The sequence below is a fragment of the Protopterus annectens genome, chromosome 7.part0 (assembly GCF_019279795.1).
Source record: "Protopterus annectens isolate FY-2018-M chromosome 7.part0, PAN1.0, whole genome shotgun sequence".
In the NCBI taxonomy this organism is placed as follows: domain Eukaryota; kingdom Metazoa; phylum Chordata; order Ceratodontiformes; family Protopteridae; genus Protopterus; species Protopterus annectens.
Window position 1 is genome coordinate 1,431,102,527 of NC_056739.1, and position 21,374 is coordinate 1,431,123,900.

The 21,374-nt window shown below is 36.6% G+C and overlaps 1 protein-coding gene across 13 annotated transcripts in view; it reads left to right on the top strand.

The window, feature by feature from the left end:
- The window catches only part of CHL1 (cell adhesion molecule L1 like), a 1,311,467-nt gene that overhangs the window by 773,610 nt on the left and 516,483 nt on the right, over window positions 1–21,374 (top strand). For all 13 annotated transcript variants that reach the window (XM_044077996.1, XM_044078002.1, XM_044078005.1 and 10 more), the window contains one exon: window positions 8,173–8,316. In XM_044077996.1, coding sequence (XP_043933931.1) covers window positions 8,173–8,316 — 144 coding nt within the window. The remainder of the gene's footprint in view (window positions 1–8,172; window positions 8,317–21,374) is intronic.

Genomic DNA, 21,374 nt, shown 5'->3' on the forward strand with positions numbered 1-21,374 from the left:
TTTAAGTTAATACTAGCAATAATATGAGATGTAAGGTAATCCACTTCACAGTAGAACATAAGCCAGCACAGTTTTAAACTGGTTTCAGCCCCATATAAAGCAAACGAAGCATCTATAGTGCCCGTAGCTTCACGGAGCTGTAGAATACTGTAAATACCATAGCTGAAGTGAAAGCTCTAATGTTTACTTGCTTGGTGGTTGGTTTTGTGTGCTTGTAAGGTTTTTATGTTTGCTGTATTTCTATTTTTATGCAGCCTCCCTCAAAATACCTTAACTAAAGGGCTCTCTTACCTGAAGGACACTACCCTGCAGAAACTGTGCCTATCTGAAGTCAGATCACAACAAACTACTAAGGTTAATACCTAAACCTAAACCTGTAATCCTTTGTAAATGTAGACTGCTGACCTGGGTCTAAAGCACCTATAGTCTGCCCCCCATAGTAATTTGGCTCCCTCCTTGTTTTAATTAATATAGTTTTACCCTAGTACTCAACAACACTACTTTCTAAGTGTACAAAAACCCTGAATAGTATACTAACATACTGGTTTCCCACTTTAAAACCCTGAAAATCATACTGTACAACTTATACTCTAAACCCAGCAAATACCCAAAAAAAGCCTAAAATACAGTTTAAAACACAGCTATTAAACTAAATCTTTAATACTTACCTATGGCTCCAGGAAGCCTTAGAAAACACTTGTAGTCAGTGTTAGCTGAAAATTGGCTTTCTGGCCATCGTCTGATACTGAATCCCCCCAAAAAAACAGACTGCTGCTATTCTCACCAACACACAGATCTACAGCATTCACTTTTACCATTAAATCTAATAATGGCATAGTAATCTCCCCAGACTCCTCTACAAAACTATTAGGTGTTTTAATCGATAATAATCTCAAATTTAACCTACATGTTAATCAGTCTATAAAGACCATCAATAAAAAACTAGGCTCACTTTACATGATAAAAGCCTTCTTAACCCTACCAGCTAGATCTGCAATAGCTCGCTCTCACTTACTTTCAACTATTCTGTATGCATCCCTGATACTTTCCAATCTAAACAAATCTGTCCTCAACAAACTCTCTATCTGCTATAACCATATTGCCAGATTTGCCACTGGCCTTATAGGACTAACCTTAACCAGCTTGTGTGGCTAGAACTACCCAGCTTGATCCAGTATAACCTCATGATAACTGCCCATAAGATACTTTACAATCCAGATATTACTGCTGTTCTTAAAAATATTATTATCCCCTATCACAATCACCGGCCACTGTGATCCATTAATAAATTACTAGTCCAGACTATCAAAACTAATAACTCTGCCGGTGACTCTCTCTTCGCAAACTCTGTAAGCAGATCCTGGAACTCTCTCCCAACCAAAATTACTTTGCTCAACTCCTTGAGCCAATTCAAGACTAGACAAAGAACATATGACACTAAACTTGTTATGTCAATGTAGCAAACCTGACTAACTCTCTGTGACAATGAGACTAAAATAGTTATTTTAGCTTACCTGTGGCACTATCCTGACCTTACCTTGTTTAACTGTAATGTGTTTTGGCATGTAACCATTGTAAATATTGTATCTGTAACTAACTGTATGAGTTAATTGAAGTATTCTTATCTGACTCGAATTACTTAACAAAGACATACTCACAGATTCTCATTAACCTCAGAACTACTATTATTTGCCTAGGTATGTAATCTCTGTAAAATTGTATTCATAAACTTTACTGCTTGCTTAGATATGTTCACTACTGTATATACTGTATTTTATTCTAATTTGGTGACCTTGGAGCTTTTCTCCCCGGACCTCTGCTAAAAATGGACATGTATCCAGTCTGACTATCCTGGTCAACAAATGTAAAATAAAAAAATAAAAATAAATTCTTAACATCCCATGTATTGAAGTGTATAAATAAACTGTTTATTATGACAATACCTCCGACAGCAGAACTGTCACTAGTGGTGTTCCCCAGGGATCTGTCCTCTGACCTCTACTGTTTGGCATCTACTTCTCATAGGTCCAGGCAAAGACTAAGGGTCTGTGGCTGACCAAGTTTATGGATGACTGTAAGTTGGGTGCTGTCACTGACTCCTCAAATGGCATTAACATACTGCAAGAGGGTCTCACAGCTGCAAATAACTGGTGCCAAAGTCATGTCCTTAAGATAAACCCAAAAAAATTTATTATCATACTATTCGGCAAAAACACAGCCCCTACTGCTCATCACATCAATGGCAACCCCCTAAGCACACGGGTCTATAATATAACATCAAAGTCTTACAACTTAAAATGTTATAATATCTAACCATTAGAGCAAATGCTGGAAATAGTGAAGCTGCAGAACACCGAATACTTTCCTAGGGAAAGTATTCAGTGGGCTGTTTCTGCAGCTTCGCTATTTCCTCGACTGTGGAGCAAAGGTTACAGACCGGGTTAAGGTAAGTGTGTGAACGAAGGTAGTGTGCGATAGTGACCTAAGGGTTAAGGAGCAGGTAAGGTGAGTGTGCGATAGGGACTTTAGGGTTAGGGAGCGGGTAAGGTGAGTGTGCGATAGTTAGGGACCTTAGGGTTAGGGTTGGGTTAAGGTAAGTGGATAGCTAGTGGTGTATGTATGGTTTAGTGTAGGGTTTTGTGAAGTGTATGTGTGTGGATTATTTATTTTGGTGTGCTTGTGTTATGTGTATGTTTGTCGGAACAGCAAATTTTTTCCCTGGGAAAAAAATTGCTATTCTGACTGTTCAGTTTGCTGGTGTTTCGCTCTAATGGCTTCGATATTATAACATTTGAAGTTGTAAGATTTCAATGTTATAATATAGACCCAAGCACACAACCCATGGTGAGAGACCTGGGTACTCATGCTGACTACAATCTCACATTCATCCATCATGCGGCGCCAGTGGTCAGATAAGCCTTTTACTTGGTTCATCTCATAAGTAAAGGGATTCCATCCAGAAAAAAAGAGGTTATTACCTCTCTATACTCCTCCCTCATTAGTCCTATAGTTGAGTATAATGCTCCATTTGGTATGTACCTCTCCAAACACCTGCACCAACTGGAAAGGCCACAGAAATACCTCACAAAGAGAATCCATGGGCTCTAACACCTGTCTTATGTGGACATGCTCAAATCACTATTACTTTACTCAGCATCATACAGATTGCTCAGAGGTGATAAGTGTCTTGCCTACAAGGCAATATCGGACACTGCCCTACTAGAGATACTCTATATCCATAAGTCTAACTCCTCACGTATTAGCCGATTGATAGGCCTAAATCTAATATGCAACATCAAAAAAACCTGCTGGAGAGACAGCCATGTCTCTGGAATAGACTTCCCATTCATGTCAAAAAGTACCTCGCTGACCCTCTTCAAGTGCAACCTTAATGAGTGGATGGGAAACCACAAATTTGTCCCAGGAGTTCCACCTTTGTCCCTCATTGACAGGGGCAACAGGTGCTGACTGACATTTCTTTTTTGGGGATAAACTCTTGGCTAAGATTGTAAGGGCCCCAGGGCCATTAGCTTAGTAACCTCCTATGATCTTATGTATCTACTGCATTTTTCCCTATATACAATCAATGCCATTAAAAATACTGTATGTGTACTACTTACACCTAACCAAATTATATAAAATTTTCAAATCTGTGTATTACAAATCACTAGAAATTGTGTAACAAAATTTTGTATACTGTTATATTATTGTAAATATTATTGTTGTAAAACTCTTGATTTGTAACTAGAGCTTTTCTCCCTGGGCCTCCACTGAAAATGGGTTTCTGACCTAGTGGACTTTCCCGGTCAAAAAATTTCAATAAATAAATAATAAGAGAAGGTGAATTAATAAACAGTTTATGAAACAAGCTTATAATTTTAATTCTTGTCTAGTGCACAGCTCATCAAATTGGTGACAAATCATGAAATAATTAGGGAGAGAGAGAGACACTTGAAATATTGATGGAATAAGAGAATGTAAACAAGGTTATAACTCATCAACTTATCTGGAAACATCATCTGTTTTAGGAGGAAGTAAAGGTATCACAGATAACACTGGAATCAACAGGGAGTAGGCAATACACAAATAAAGAAACCTTATAATTTCACATCAAATGACACCCCAGTATACTACAAGAAATACAGCTCACAGTTTTAACCCTGCGCATCAACTGCCAGAGCAAAAGAATGTGATCAATACAAAGTTTATGGTAACTTCCAGGTTTATAGGTAGTAAACAGGCTTACAGTCCAGGGAACCACTGAACAGCCTATCTCAAATTCCTCATCCTTCTTTGATCCCTCAGTGCCCAGCTTATTTTCTACCACCTCATTTTTTCAGAAAAAAAGTAACAAATGAACACTCAAAAATATAATTTGCAACAGACAAGTGGCAGCAAGCACATCATGATTAATTTAAGTTAGTTAAAATCATCACAACACTTAAAAGTAAAACATACTACCAAACTTCTAACTACCCTTTTCCAACACATAAAGAACTGTGTTGCATTGCTAAATGAGAACATAAACAATGCACAACGTTCTTTGGGAGCTGTAGTGCTCACATTAGGGTTTTCCTTGAGCAGGTCTAAGTTTTGGCATTATGAACGCACATGAAACTTGCACTCAGAATGAATTTCTATTGAATAACAAAACCGGATACCTTTAGTAATTGTTTTTTGTGAAAAATATTTCATACCAATAACTATCATGCTTGTTCACTGCAACAAGTACATATATATATATATATATATATTCTGAAAAGAAAATAGTAGCCAAAGAACCATCAGGAGGAGGATTTGTTAATGTAGTGTTACATCCACATAGTGTGAATACCTGACATGGCAAATAAAAACAAAAGCACGTGATCTTCTACTTGTTTTACAATACATGCCCATAGTTGTTGTTGTGTCTTTCGGCTTTTCCCAGTTAGAGGTCATCACAGCGGAACTCCCGTCCGCCAATGATTGGCAGTAGATTTTTACGTGTCGAGTTGCCAGCTCTGACGCACAACCTTCAGCGAAGGTACTTCCATTCACGCATGCCTCCACACAGAAGACGCTCTAGCTGAGAATTGAACAGGACAACGTCTTACTCTGAGGTGACAACGCTACCGCAGCACCACCACCGCAGTAATACATGCCCATAGTAGCAGGGTAATAAACACATACCCATAGTAGCAGGGTAATAAACATGCACTGCACGTCTAGCCTGACAAGCAAACTAAAACTGCCCTACCTCTCAACCTGTTAGGACAAGAAATCTGCACAGTGCTGGATGTAATTTAAGGTCAGAGGCCCAAAGGATGCATTTTAAATATTACTCTTATGAACTTGGAAAGCTGCTAGAACAGGATGTTTTTGTTAGCATGCATTTTCTGTAGGATATAAAGTCTGAAACTTAAATGCCTTTTATTATCTAGTGACTTTAATCTTCAGATCATGATTTACCAGAAAACTACAAATTTTATGAGCCACAAACCAAAAATATGAGGGTACCTATTAAGTGATCAAAGATGCATTCGTTCAAATGCGTCTTGATCGAACTTGAAAACACGAAAAGGCAAAATAGTAAAACAGCATATGAGTGAATTCTTTCCCTGGGAAAGAAATAGTGAAATAGTTTGGCTGCTTCCATTACTTTGCCCTTTTCATGACTATAGTGCAATCTCGGAGTTGGTATATTTAAGTAGGGAGTGTGTGTGTAATGTTTTAAATTTTTTGTTTTTGTTTTGTGGAATAGTGGTTTTTCCAAGCGTTCGAGATTGTAAGCTTTCGCTTACATGGCTTTGATAAATCATTATTCGCTTTTTTAAGCATTCGATGATTTAGCATAGACCCAAATATGAACATTCTGGAAAAATCTGGATGATGAATGCAGCAAATAGGGACAAATCAAGAATGAATCAGATCACGACAGACAATTAAAATTACTATTAACTTGAGACACATACTGTTGAACCTGTTAGCACAATAAATCTGGATAAAACTAATAATACTGGGAGAGGGGGGGACAAAGGCCAAAAATAGGGATATATTTTAAGCAATGTGACAAATCAGGGAGAAAGCCAGAAATAATCAGAAAAGGACAGAGAGACATTACAATGTACATTTTAAGTCACTTACCACAATACAGGAAACAAAGCATCTGCAGGTCCAGTTCACAACAAAATTCATGAACAAATAATCCAGGGAACTAAGCAAGTGCAATCAGCAGCATACCCAGCAAAAGCACTGTCCAGCAAAAACAAATCTCAACCTTTTGATTGTTTGGGGTCCCTGACTCCCTGAAACATTGCAGGCTCCCACTCAGCACTGTCTTATCCTTCAGTTGCACTTGCATCACTCTCAGACATGACTGAATACTTTCTGGCTTCCTTTATGACCACCACAATGAGCCATGGCAGAAATATCCTCTTTAGACTTACCATGGTCTAAGGGAATCTTCCTGCACCCTGAAAGGCCTTTTTAAAGGCATTGAAATGGCACAAAAACATTTACCAGTAAGTGATTGGTCAAGTGTTGAGAGTTCTCATTGGCTCCCTTCTCCTCAGGAACAATTACTTGATTGGTTAGTGTACCCCGATGGTGATTGGCTGTAATTGCGGTATACGATCTAATCAAAAACTGTGTAACAGTCAATGCTGTTCAATGCAGAACAGAAGTGCAGCTATTTGATTGGTTTATATACCACAATGCCGACTGGCAGAAATTGTGATATATGACCCAATCAAAAAACTTGTAGTGAAGTCAACGCTGCTCAATGTTGAACAGTGGAACAGTGGGCTTATTTATGTATATATGTGAAGTGTTGCTCATAATCTGGTCACATGGCTGTTCAATCTCTGCTTATTTTAACATTCCAATATTTACTAGCTTTTTACCTATAATCTAGATCCCATCAAATAATCAAAAAGAGAAGTATAGAGTGCTGCAAAGGAGGAAGCGTATACATTTTGAGAATGGCTCCAGCTCTGATTCACTCCATTGTCCATTTTGCGTATTAAAAGAATGAAGGATGCATTATATTTCTTATATAACTGTAAGATGTGGAGCTGTTTAAATAAATTAATGCAAAACCTAATACATACTGAAGAAGTAGCATGACACTGTGGAAAACTATTGTTCCGTACTTATTAGAACTGCTATACAGCCAGAATACAAGACTTTAAGAAACATATACTAGTTATCTGAATATGGCTCACAAAAATAGTTACTTATGCTGCTGTTTACCATCCTGTAGGATACTGTATTGAATTTGAATTGTATAAACGATCAGCATGTATGGAGAGACTCAAATGCTGCAGAAAAATCCTGTCTTCAGTAGCATGGTGGCTTCAGGACCAGGAAAAGTTTGCAACAGCCCATTAGATCATTTAGTATGCATATTAGTTTCTAGTACTGAAGAGAGACTTGCTATCTGTGGGAAAAGAGACAATTTAATAGCGCAGTCACATTGAACAGCTGCTTGGCAACATACTATAGCATATAGCAAGCACTGGATCAAGGCAACCATGCTTAATCTCTGTAATCTCTGAATCGTTGTTACATAGATTACTAAAACTGTAAGATTAGATGTCACAACACGATTAGCTATGGCAGGGAAAAAACTCTACTTTCATGGAAAATTATATTCCCTACATAAACTCTTCATAAGTCAGAACAGTTTCAATTTATTCATTTTAATATTTTGAAGAATGGATAAATTAATCTGATGTACAGATTACAATGTATTGCTTGCGATGCCTTTAAATCAGTAACATTGTTGTTTCTTCATGATTGATTGTAGTCTTGTTCAAGGAAGTTAGTCATTCAGAGGAAAGACCAAGGATATTGCTGATGACTTTTCTTGATATAAGTCAGCAGTCACAAATGGAACAAATGAATCTTGCTGTCCTTCCAGGCTTGATAAATGATTATTTTCTTAGCTGTGTACCTAGCCTTATACATATGGCTAACAGATGGCTGTGAACATGAGTTCCCATAACTAAATAATGCCATGCTTCCATTGTTGATACTGCAGCTTTGTGAATGTCCATCAAAATGGCACCGGAAATATATAGCCCTGTATCAGTAAAGTTTCTTTCTATCAGAAGCTGTATTGCATATAAAGAAGTATTTTTTGTAACAGTGTTTCATTCTTTACATACATCACTTAATACATTTTTTTTACAGAGCTGACTCCCAGTTTTCGACACAAGATCAGCCAAGGAAAAATTGAACTTCATAATTTACAACAACATGAAAGTGCTGTCTTTCAGTGTGCTGCCTCAAATAAACATGGAACCATTCTAGCAAATGCCAACATCAATGTGCTAAGTAAGTGACATATGAACATTCATTTTATATGTGAGTAACAACCTTTTGGTGCTACCCTGTTGTGCTTTGTACTTTATCAAAGATTTACACAAAGAAATTATACTCGATAAGTGCATAACCAAGAAAAATCGTTATGTATGCCATGATACAAGAGTTTGAAATTATTTTGTGCAATGAGATCCATTACATTTAAGCTGTATTAAAAATCCTTGATTTATATCCCTATGGATATTAATTATGTATTTTATTAAATGGTATTTTCAGAATGACTGGCTTTGTAGCTTTGAAAATGCATGTTGCTCATAAAAGTAAATTGTCCAGGTCAGATGATAGGAGCCTGCACATTATAAAAGGAGGGATCATATTCAGGAAATAAATTGTAGCTATGTCCTGTACTAGTGAAGAACGCTGAAGAAATATATGTGAATAAAAACTGATACAGCAGTTAGTGAGCTCTGTTCTTGAATAAATGTCAATACCTTTTCACTTTGAAGTCATATAATACCATGAATACTTTTGAGTGCATGTCGTAGCCTTTTAAGATCACCAGTATAATTTAGATTCCTATTCACAAACCTGATAGGCAACCAATCATTGACTTAGAAACAGTCAGCAATGGTAAGTAATAAACAGAAAAGGATAATCGTTAAACTTATCCAGAAGAATAACCTTCCTATGCATAATCCAGAACCATATGCATTCTCGTTCAAAGACTGCACAGTATCAGGGAAATAGATACGTCTCTTCCTCAAGGTTGTGGCAACCTTGAGTAAAGTTAAATTATGAAATTCCAACACTAGACATTCTGACATTGAATGAATGATCCCTCATCATTGCATTTGTTAAATTAAGAGTTATCTATAATTAGAGTAGGGCACAGTAATCTTGTCTAGTGTCTGAGTGGCAGACCAACGCTGTGAATCATATTTAGCAAACTCCATGCAATATTTCATGCTGGAAAATTAATAGGATGGCGATATCTGTCATTGAAGTCAGGTTTAGACTTGCAGTCACTGTCCTAAGTGAAATGACTGATACCTTAAGGACAAATAGTCACTGACACTGTTAGCCACTTCCTTATTGGTGATTAGGGCTGCCACCTTTTCAAATGGCCAAAGTGGGACAATTGTGGTACAGATATCCGATTTTGCAGGCCAAAACATAACCATAGCCAGTACAAAGGGCAAAACTTATTTTTTTTCCTAAATAAAAGTTTATTCTTGTAGCATTTTAGCTGATTATTCTGTTTCTTATAACATTTAGATGTTTCAGATACAGAATAACTATTTTATGCAACTATTACATAAAATATAGGAAATAATTTTGCACTAAAATCTCAGGACATTTTCCATTTTTACAATTTTTTGCAGGACACAACTGCCCAAAGAGGGACTGTCCCTCCAAAGTGGGACAGGTGGTAACCCTATTGGTGATAGGTACAGTGCTCACCGTTGTTTCTTGCCATCTCTATCAAATGACATTTAGTTTAAAATTTAGTTAAGATATCGTATGGATTCTGATAGAATTTAGCTTATTACCTTCAATTGGTGTCATTGCTCGTCGTCTTGAAAAGCATTAACCAATGTTAAATGGCATAATACTGAATTCTCCAAATGTAAAAGCATGAACAGGTACAATATACGCGAATGTTAAATTATTCTGAAATAAAATAAATAAAAGCAAATGTGTAATGTGGGGGGGGAGGCCTCTTGTACTAACAGACTCTAAATCCACCAACTCCACAGTAACTGTACAATTTAAAAAAAAAATGCTCCATGACATTATATTCTATTATTTCAAATGTGTGTTTTAATGTTTCAGTATTTTGGATTTATTTTTGTCCTATTGTTCTTCTGGTACCCTTTCTTACATTAATTACTGACTAAAAGCATGCAGCACTGAACTGGTATATGTGTTTATGGTATACACAGCAAGATTCCACCCTGCTTTTCCCAGTTTTAAGTTCCCATCATAGCAGCAGTGACCCTGCCATTCCCATAGTAAAGGGAGCAACATGTAGCCCACACTGTAACTTGTATACTTTTCTGTGTTATTTATTGTACACAGTAATCACTTCTAATATCTTTATCACATTCCTAATCTCTTGTGGTCATAATGTAAGTCGAACACACAAATATGTAAAGAAAGTTTTGCTTACACTGTTCATTTTCTCATTTCATCTGTGGATGACCAGATACAGAAACCAAGTATTGCATATATTTCTTTCTATTAGCAGGCAAAAGTGGCATGGAAAGTAATATTGTTATGTCCTCAAACAGGATCTGCAGAATCTAAGTCAAGCTCCTCAAAGGCTAATCACAAGAACATTAGGTGTCACTAACTTTGTTAATTTTTAATAAGAATATAAGAAACGCCTTGATTTTTTAAGCAAACTGGTGGACAGCTTTAAGAGTAGGTATATTAAAAATATTTAGTCAGTTTTGTAAGATTAGCCTTAAACATGATAAATGAAAAACCTAAAATGTTTTACAATGTTTTGAAATCAAGTGACTGGACTTGACAGCTGTATAGCATGGATCAAAGCAAAACAATTTAAGATACACATCGAAGATAAAACAATCAGGAAAAAAAGGTCAAGGCTTTAGATTTATGTCAAAATACTGATAAAGATGTCACTTCTGATTGTGATTTTAACGGCTGCTGCAAAATGTCAACAGCTGGTAAATTAAAGTGCTGCAAGGCATAAATCAACACTAGACGAAGGTAAGAGTGGCAGTGATTTAGAGCCTGGCAAAAGGAACTGAACATCTCAAAAAAAAAAATCTTGAAATACGCTGAAATGAGATCTTAAGAGAACCGAAATGGAACTACAGGATTGTTCAGAGGACAGATTACTTAGAAAGCATCAACAGCTTATTGATATTACTTGTAAATTTCAAGGGGGTTTGTATGTGCATTCAATTTTTCCATTAGTGTTTAAAATGTCTTTAAAGCTTATTTCTTATAAAATGAGAATGTTAAGTTATATGAGACAGTCATCATAATGGTATGTCTTGAGCCCCTTTTCTGTCTCATTTGTCCTACACTGCAGGTGCCATCTCTGCCAAGGAATCAATAGCAGGCTTCAGAATTTTAAAATTAATAACAATATTCAAAGATTTTGCAGCCACACTGGTGTTGTAGACAACATTTCGTAGTTTATTACTACTTCTATATATCAACAAAACAAATGGAAAGTCATCAGGAAGTGCTCCTGTAACACATTAAAACAAGTAAAACCACACCACTTCTCTAATATGAATCAAGCGAGAGTCAGTCGAGTAATTTGTTATGTGCTTTTGTTCATTTCATATCACAGCTTCATTAAAACAGTATTCAGGGTAACTTAGTGACCAGTTCAGTTTTTCTTGATAATACTTAAAGTTAACTGGGTACATTTCAAAGGCTAATCAAACAGTTAATACAAGTTGCCCATCGAGAACTGTTTGTATTCCATCATGAGGAATTTAACATTTCCATATATTGTAGTTGTGACATCCCTTCTCTGGGCCAGTGATCAAGGAGCCTAAATCCTCACCATGGACACCAGTGTGGGAGCATTCACTTTGAGAGAAATAAACATACACACACAGTATTTTCAGATGCAGGTCTCTGCACCAAGCACAGTTTCCCTTACATTCCAGTCCTGGGTCTGGACTCTCTCTTCCCAGGCCCCAAATAAGAATCCACGCTGACCAGTAAGGTGATCTGTGTCTCTGTTCCAAATAGCTAACACTCACTCTGTGACATTTGATTTTCACACACACACACACACACACACACACACACACACACACACACACACACACACACACACACACACACACACACACACGAGCAAGGCTGGCACACATTACCCACTCTACCACCTCTGCCCAGGCTATAAGGTAGTTCCACTGCCACCAGCCAGCTAGTCAAAGGCTCTTAACAGGATATCCAGTTATACTGATTGAAAATAATACTAATACCAATGGTAATGTTGAATGAGCAACAAGGCTTTCAGGAGTGTGATCCCATAGCATCACTAAATAAATATAAGTACTCTCAAGGGGTAAATATTTCCTAAAAAGACCAGCCACAATGAAAACCTTAAATATATTTAGTAATATAAAAGAACATGAAAACAATTCAATATCTATTTACAATAAATACCAGAGTTTCAGTCACAGGAAATATTAGAAATAACACAGAAGGAAAGATTCACACAGATACAGAAACACAATACTTAACTAATCTCATTATATTTTCCTGACCAATCTAAAGATTTACTGCTCCTACTTACTTAATAGAGCAAGGCAAGGCGATGTGGGTGAGTGGTCTTTCTTATCAGGTTCCCAAAATCAGACTCCCCCTGATACCTCTGCCTCATCTAGTATTAAATTATCGTTTCAGTGTTGGATTACAGAATGACATCACATCTTATCACCTGACTCTGTACTCCACACACTACCCCCTTTACTAGAAGCTGAACCAAGGTCTTGCACATATGTGTCACAATATGCACACATAGAGCTTTACTAAGATGTATTACAGCCATACCGCTCAACCTGGAAACATCAAAAATCTGGACAAGGCCCATGAAAAATAGGTACAAATCTGTATGCATTATTGTCTAATTTGCATTTGCATATGTAATTATCAGCAAATGCTGGGTTCCAAAGTGTGTAGCTCTTAATCACTAAAGATAAGTCACCTTTCACCACAAACCTAACCCCCCATGACATGTCTGTTTCAAAAATGTACAGGTACATTCTGCTTCAAATATGAAAATCGGCTTGCCTTGAGCTGGGGCTAACTGAATGAATGAATGAATGAATATAAATATAGTTAAACTTATAAATCATGGAAAGTAAAAGTGAGACAATACAAAAATTAACAATGTGAGCTAACAGGTTTTTTTTTTTTCTGAAATGTCTCTCTACTCTCTACTTAATAAAAAAAATAATCATCAACTGGGGTGGTTGGGCTATGTGTTAAAAATGCAGCAAATTAAATAAGAATAAAAAACAGTTACAAAACACAAATGAATAAAACAGACACCAATTTTAAACCAAATGCTGGAATAAAAAAAAAAAGCAACACATTTTATAGCACTGTGAATCTACATCACTCACCAGCTGGCTACCTCCGTTTTCTGAAAAACTGTTTCCATGACTGGAGTAGAGTCGGATACAATCCAAATGGTACATCAACTGTTGAATCTATCCAATACCTGTCGAAAGGGCAGTAGGAACAGCACTATCATCTGTTGATACACTGCAAATGGATTACCCCATCCAAAAGTTCAGAGAATATGTCCTCCCTGATGAAGCGTATTACAGCATCTAGAAGCTATAAAGCCATTGCAACACTTCCAGCCTTCTAGGGTAACAATTAGTTCACCAGTAAAGACAATAGAGCAGGATTCCTAGTCTTTGTTTTCACAGACATTGCATCTCTGGCTGCATTCAGACCTATAAGAAATAATCTTTATGTTTTATACCAAGTAATTTAATTTCAAACTATTTTCCAGAGGCAAACTGGGCTGAGTTTAACCCCTTTCCTTAGAAGATCATCTGTTAATATATATCCATTTCAGCAGTTACAACAATACAGCCTGCCAACATATACATTTCTTTTATAGCCAACAGGACACACTGTTTGTACATTTTTTAACACAAACAACTTTACAAATACATTTTCAACACAACCACCTGTACAAATCAGTTTGATATACAAACGACATAAAATTTTTGTACAAAACCTTAGCTAGCTATGCTGACATACATTAGACTTCCTATACTCTGGAATACACTACCCATCTATGTCAAGCAAAGTTCTTCATTAGCACTCTTCAAGAAAAATCTTGATGAGTGGATGGGAAATAGGAAACACACCCTGGGGATCACTTATGTGTCTCTGCTGGACAATGGCACAGGAAAATAACTTTCTTGGGTGGGGTAAGCTATGGAACCTTGCTGGCTAGGCTTATGTAGGCCCTTGGGCCGATAGCCTAGTACCTACCTATGAACCTATGCACTATCATACTCTCTCTGGTACAGTTGGCACTACCTCACATCGTCACAGTAGTTATAAAATGTATTGAAGTTAAATGATACTTTTATTGTAGCTGACAAACAGTATGTGTCTCATACAACATTTAGACTGGATGAAAATGAAAACATATGTCTCTGTGTCAACTAATTGTACATATACCTTTCTGTGTCACTGAGTTATTTGCCATCCATAGCTTAAACTCTCACAAAAGCTATTTTATTTTCTTCTGTATGAATAAGTGACATTACTACATCATAAAAAAGACTGGTGCATGTCTTAGAGATTAGAATACTGAAGTCTGCTACTTGTAAGAGACACACGCTGGGCAAAGTTATTTTCTACTTTATAAAATTGGGTATTTGCTGGTGACAGAAAGCACTAGTATTGTTGGAAATCACATTGTTGTTATATAGGTTCATAGGTGCTTACTAGGCTAATGGCCACAAGGGCCTTTTTAAGCCTAGCCATGCACCCCAAATCTCCAACAAGTTCTGATACCCTTGATAAGTGTAAGCAGGGGTTTATGAGATGAACTCTTTACAGGTTACGTATGTCCATTAGAGACATAGGCACCTTACTATATATATATATATATATATATATATATATATATATATATATATATATATATATACATACATACATATATATATATATATATATATATATATATATTTATATATATATATATATATATATATATATATATATATATATATATATAGAAATAAATATATATCATTAGTATAGTAACTCTGAACCAACAGGGGGAAAGAATGCAATACGGCAATTTTCTATACAATTTTCTATATGATTGGTAGGGAAAACTATGTTCTGATTGCTTTACATTAAATCTTGTCTATCCAGACTCACTAAAAACATTTAAAAAATTGTCATTTATAGACTTATTCCAAAATGTGGAACTCGTATGAAGTAAAAGCTTTAATTATATGATCCCTTTCTCATACTCTCAGCATGTTAGAACTGTGTAAGCTCCACCTAAGCTAAATTATATAGAAAGTCATCCCCCTTATCGCCGTAGTGCCAGCCCCATCCAACAGATCAGACCACTAAAGTTACTTTATGTCACTGAATGTATCTAGGATAATACGTACGTATGTATGTATATATATATATATATATATATATATATATATATATTTAATACGCTCCTTAACTGTTGCTAATGGGTACAATCAATTATCAACATGAATTGATGGTCTTACAATTTTTTTTAGGCATATAATTCCCACCTTATTACTAGGCACTCTCTTTAGTAGATGACTGTCTGTTTTCTGCATTGCTCTTGTTGATATAGCATATTGGCTGACCTCATCCTGAATGTTCTGAGATAGCAATAGCCCCTAAACCTATCTCTGACATTGTATTGTATTGGCTATTAAAACCAGGTGATACTAATGCTGAGTCAGAAAAAAAAAATTATTTTTAATTCATTCAGTGCTCTATCTGCCTCAAGAGACCATTACATCTTCATAGGAGATTTCCCCTTATGATACATTCTAAAGGGAAGACTATGGTTACAAATTTAGTCCTAGCCGTGCAGTACAAAACTAGCCCAAGGGAAATTTTCACCTGTCTTTTAGTGGAGGGTAAAGGGCATTTTTAAAGGCCTCTGATTTTCCTGGTTGTGATTTTATCATGCATTTTTCTATGAACTTATTCCATACCTAGTTCACTTTTGTTACCATTTACAGTCAAACCTGCCTGCATTATACATTCTAACCTAGTCGGCATGCTAGGTGAGCTTCGTATTCCTCTGAAGATCATTCAAGAAAAAAGCTAGTTTATGCATCAGCTTTTGAAAGGTGGCCAGGGCTCTCTCTTGGCCAGGTGGTATTACTGACATCGATCACTGTGGTGGTGATAAAAGGTGATTTTTTTTTTCTTCAGCATTGGGGATGTGTGATGTCTATCAATATTCCATTGTGAAGCACATCGTTGTCTAATATCTGACCTAGGTTCTTTATTAATTCATGGATTCTTGGCTTGTGGTACATCTCAAACCTTGAAATGCTGTTCATTTTCCTAAAGTCAGTGCAGGACTTGGTACTTCCACCATTTATTTATATATTTTACATTTGTTAACTGGGTAGAATCTGGCTGGGCAAGTAGTCCACTTTCAGTGGACACCTGGGGAGTGAAAAGCTTCATAACAATAGTACAAAAAAGATTACAAACATTTTTCAAAGATTTACAAAGAATATACAAAAAGTTTAACAGTTGCCTACAATCACAATTTACAAAAAGAGAATGTACAGAAAACATTATATTTCCTAAGCCTTACTACAGACAGTAATATGAAACTCATTAGATACATAACTAAAATAAACCATTGTGGTATTTTCATTTGGTAGAAGTAAGATAAGATAGCAGAAAAGAAACATTTGATTGATGGCATGAGAAACTAGCAAGAAGTATTACAGGAGCATAACCATTATTGAGTAAGGTATTCTTTTAGGACTTGTTTGAAGCTATGACTGTGTTTTTTAGGATATTCTGGGGTATTAGGTCCCACTGTTTGGCTACTTTGCAGGAGAAGATAGAGTCAGCAAAGTAATTATGGGACTTTGTAACCGTGAGTATACGTTTATCAGATGATCTAAGGGTCCTGGGGTTGGTATTTAGTTGCACTAGGTTGGAGAGTGCAGGGCAGTTTTCGGGTTTGTGGATAATACAGTGGGCAGTGGTGAGCTGGTTGAACAATAACAGATTGGGAAAGTCAAGCCAGTGTAATTTTTGAAGAACAAGGCAATGATGGGTCCTGTTGGGTATATTAGCTGCAAATGTTGCTATTTTGTTATAGCAGGAATCAAGTAGATGTAAATCAGACTTGTGCAGGTTAGTGAAAAGTTGAGAACAGTAGAGAAGAGTAGATAGGAGGTGGGATCTGGCTGTGGCTAGTCTGGTGTTTTGAGTGAGGTAAGGTTTGGCCCTATATAGTGCACCAAGTTTGATGTGAACTTTTTAAATTGTGAGTGATATGTGTTTATCAAATGTTAAGTTGTTGTCTATTGTGACAACAAGTACTTTTGTTTGGTTAACTGGTTCTATTATAGTGCTGTTAGTGGAGTAGATGGAGAGAGGAGGTGGATTTGCTTTGGACATATCAAGGAATATTATAGAGACTAGTTGTCCATTGTTTTTGAAAAGGTTGATGTAGTTAGTAAAACGTATGAGGGCTGAGGAGGTACTGTGTTTTGGCTAGAAGCCATGCTGTGAACTAGATAAAAGGTTATTTGTAGTGAGGTGGTCTAGGAGCTGCTTATGGATACCTTTCTCTAAGATTTTGGCTAGGGGTTAGAGAATGGCAATGGGCTAATTAGAGAGATTTTTAGATGGGCCTTCCTTGTGGAGGGGAATAATATGGGATATTTTCCAAAGTATGGGGACATATTGCTTTGCGATGGATCAGTTGATTAGGATAAATATAGGATAGGCAATGGAGCTGGCAGCCATTTTTAAGAAGTCAGTAGGGAGTTGGTCAGCTAATAGACAGGTTGTTTTAGTTTTGATAGGAGTTTTTTTATATATATAAGAGGTTTGTATGGGTTTAAAAGAGAAGTAGTTGGGTTTAGAGTTAGTGGAGGTAGTTACTGTAAGTGGTTGGTTAGATTTATTGTTGTTTAAAAGTGAGGTGGTAGTTGTGATGAAATGAGAAATAAATTCAGATGCTAATCATTCAGTGCTATTTGTTGTAGATGGTGCAGGGGTCGAGGTTTTGCCACGGTTGAGCAGGTAGTTAATGTTTTGCCAAAATTTTGTGGTTTATTTATGTGTTTTTGTTGTCAGACTAGAAAATAAGATTGTTTATCAGATAATATTTGCTTCTTAGTTAGGTTTCTTAGTTGTTTGTAAGAGGTGAGGTTTTCTGAGGTTTTGGAGGTTTGATAAGCAGCCCAGACTCTATCCCTTTGTTTAATGAGAGATTTAGCATCTTTGGTTATGCAAGGTAGGTTTTTGGCTTTGGAGCATATTTTTCTTGTTGGAGGGAGGTTATTAAATATGTTGAGGAAGGTATTATTAAAATATTGTACAGCTTGTTCTAGGTGGAGTGACTTTAGAGGTGACCAGTTGCAGTTTTGAAGTAGGGAATTTAATATCGTAGGGTAAAAGTTTCTTTTGTTGCATATCTTTTGAAAATTACATTACAGGGGGAGTGAATGTATTTCCATAGTAGAAAGGTAGGGGAGTGATCACTTGAGACAATCAGGGAGGCACCCAATATGGTGGGCAAGGTTGGGCTAATTGGATAGTTTCCAGTCCAGAATAATTTCTTTCTTAGTGGGTGTATTGATTCTAGTGGGGGAGTTTATTGTTTGGGTGAAATTGAATAAACTGATAAAATTGGAGTTGTCAGATGAGCACGATAGACAGTCCAAGCTGAAATTGCCTAGCACTATAGTTTCTTGGTTGAAAGTAGAGGATGCCCAGGATAGGAGACTTTCAATGGTAGATAGATTATTTCCTGGTGGTAGGTAGGAGGCAATAATTATGATGGTTTTATTTGGATTTACTTCAAATCGGCTGGTTAGAATTTCTGCTTCTGATAGATCTGGGGAGTACAGATTAATTTTTGCTTGCAGACTTTCACTATTGGGTGCTCCACATCTTCTGTGACTCTTCTGTCACACCTAGTTTCAGCATTTATGAACGCCCCTTACTTATTGTACTATGGTATGTATTAGTTGTTAGTCAGACCTTCAATGCACCTGCAGTCGCTGTATCATATAATTGCAGTATAGTTTTCCCAAGTATTTATTTAGTTTGTTTTTATTTATTTTATTGGGTTAGTCTGCCAAGTTAGTCCACTGATCACAACAGGCTATTTGCAGGCACAGCCCAGGTATTTCTGAGAACACTATTTCTTAACAAAAATTGTTCATTTCTTACTTGATTACTTTTGAAAGAGATTTCACTAGCTGTTCTACCTGTAGGTACTCCTTTGTTGAATCATAGTTTATAAAAACTTCAGCTTGCAAGTTCTGTTCAAAATGCACACTTTCTTCTATGGTTCTAGCAAATTCATGTTATAAATATGCTCTCTCTTTCTCATTCCTAGCTGTCAGACATCATATTTAACTTTTCTTTAATCCTTCTGTTATTTAAAATGGGACCTGTCATAGGACCAGAATATTACTTCCGATGGAAGGAACTAGCACTAATCCCTGATCTCCTAGGTTAAATTCTTTAAATCAGACATTCTTTTATAAATTTGCTATTGCATTTCATGGGCTCTTTGCATATACTCACTGTGAACAAGGTCATCTTCGATCTGTCCTGCAGTCTTGTATAGTTAGTGTTCTAACATACTTTTAAATTTAAAATAATGAGCAACAGGGTCACACAGAAATAAACGATCAGTAAAAACTAGCCACGCTACATTTTCCACTATGTGATTCCTTAAAACCACTTGTATTCGAGGTAACATGGGATATATGCAAATGACACCTTAAGGAAATCAGGTATTTCAGCTATGCAGTAGTTCTGAATGTCCATGACTTTTTTCTTTTTAAGTCTGTTATGGACAAATTCAGGCCAATGAACCCAAACCCCACTAGCTGTGAACATGCATGTTTCAGCCTTCTTATGGCCTCATCAGTGCAGCATAACAGGGCTGTTTGGTTAATGTTTGGAAACACAGAGTTGTCATACCCAGCTGATGTCCATAATCATTAAGGTGTCTACAAAGTATCCCAACTAACAAACTAAAACAATGAGAAACAGGGTCACATTTGGAAACACAGGGTTGTCATACTCAAGATTATGGACTGCATAGGTAGGAGAATGTTTTCTTCTCCTACTGTAGCCTTCAGAATTCTGAATTCCCAAGAATATATGTGTTTGTCATATGAATAGTCTGATGGAATTGGTTACCACTCTTTCTGCAGAAGAAAGCTCTTTTTTCCAAACATGCTTTGAGGAGTATGTATGGTTGTGAGGATACTGTGTCTATGGCCATGGCTAGTTCTGCAGTGCTGAGAAGATATGCTTGGATGCACAACTTAAATTTTCTGATGAGGTAAAGTCTGAAATGTTAAATATATTTATTTACATAAGGAGGTATTGTCTGGCTCTTCTGCTACCCATATTCTCAAACAATATGATGTAAGAGAAAAATTGATTTACTGTGTTTCTAAGATTTTTCATATTCCTCAATACAAATCTTATAGGCCTCCCACTTTTACAAAAAAAAAACTAAGCAAAATAAGACATTTTCTGGCAAGGAAGGTACTAAAAAGAGTTGGCCTGAGTTAAATAATAAACAAGGGTAATTTCAGAAAAAGTGACAAACCTTCAGTACAGAATGACTGTGCCACATTCTTTCCCCTCTTCCACCTGCTCCAGCCAATATCAATACAAATCTTTCCCACAAAATGGCCCTTGGTGCTTCCAATTTGGCAGAAGGCTGTTTCATATTCTTGAAAGCTAAAAGTAGTATAGTAGGGTTACTGATCACACTGGATACAACACCCTCTTTCAAGGAAATTCCTCCCCATCCTCTGAACCAAGCACAATGTTCACATAGCAAAACAGTCATTAGAATCAGTGCCCATAAGTCCAAACTGCAAGGACTTATGTTCCAGAATGTTTCTTGTACCCAAGAAAGAGGCCTTTTGAAGACCAGCTCTAGATCCTTTATTTCTAGATCTGTATGTGAAAGAAGCAACATTCAAAATGTTGACCTTACACAGCCTGTTACCCCTCATCCCTATTGCGATTTACATAGCAACACTAGATTTAAAGGATGCTTATTACCACATTCCCATAGCCACAGGCTTCAGGAAATTTCAAAGCTTCTCTGTTTCTGAGATGCATTATCAGTTGTATATCTCCAAGGTTGTTCACAAAATGCCTGTCTTCGGTCATAGCTTTTTTGCAGACCAAATGGCATTTACATATTTCCTTCTTTATTTGACTTATTTACTTTGTAGAGTCCTTATCCAGATGTCAACAGTCATTAAACTGAGTAATGTCTCTTCTGACCAATCTGGATTTCCAGA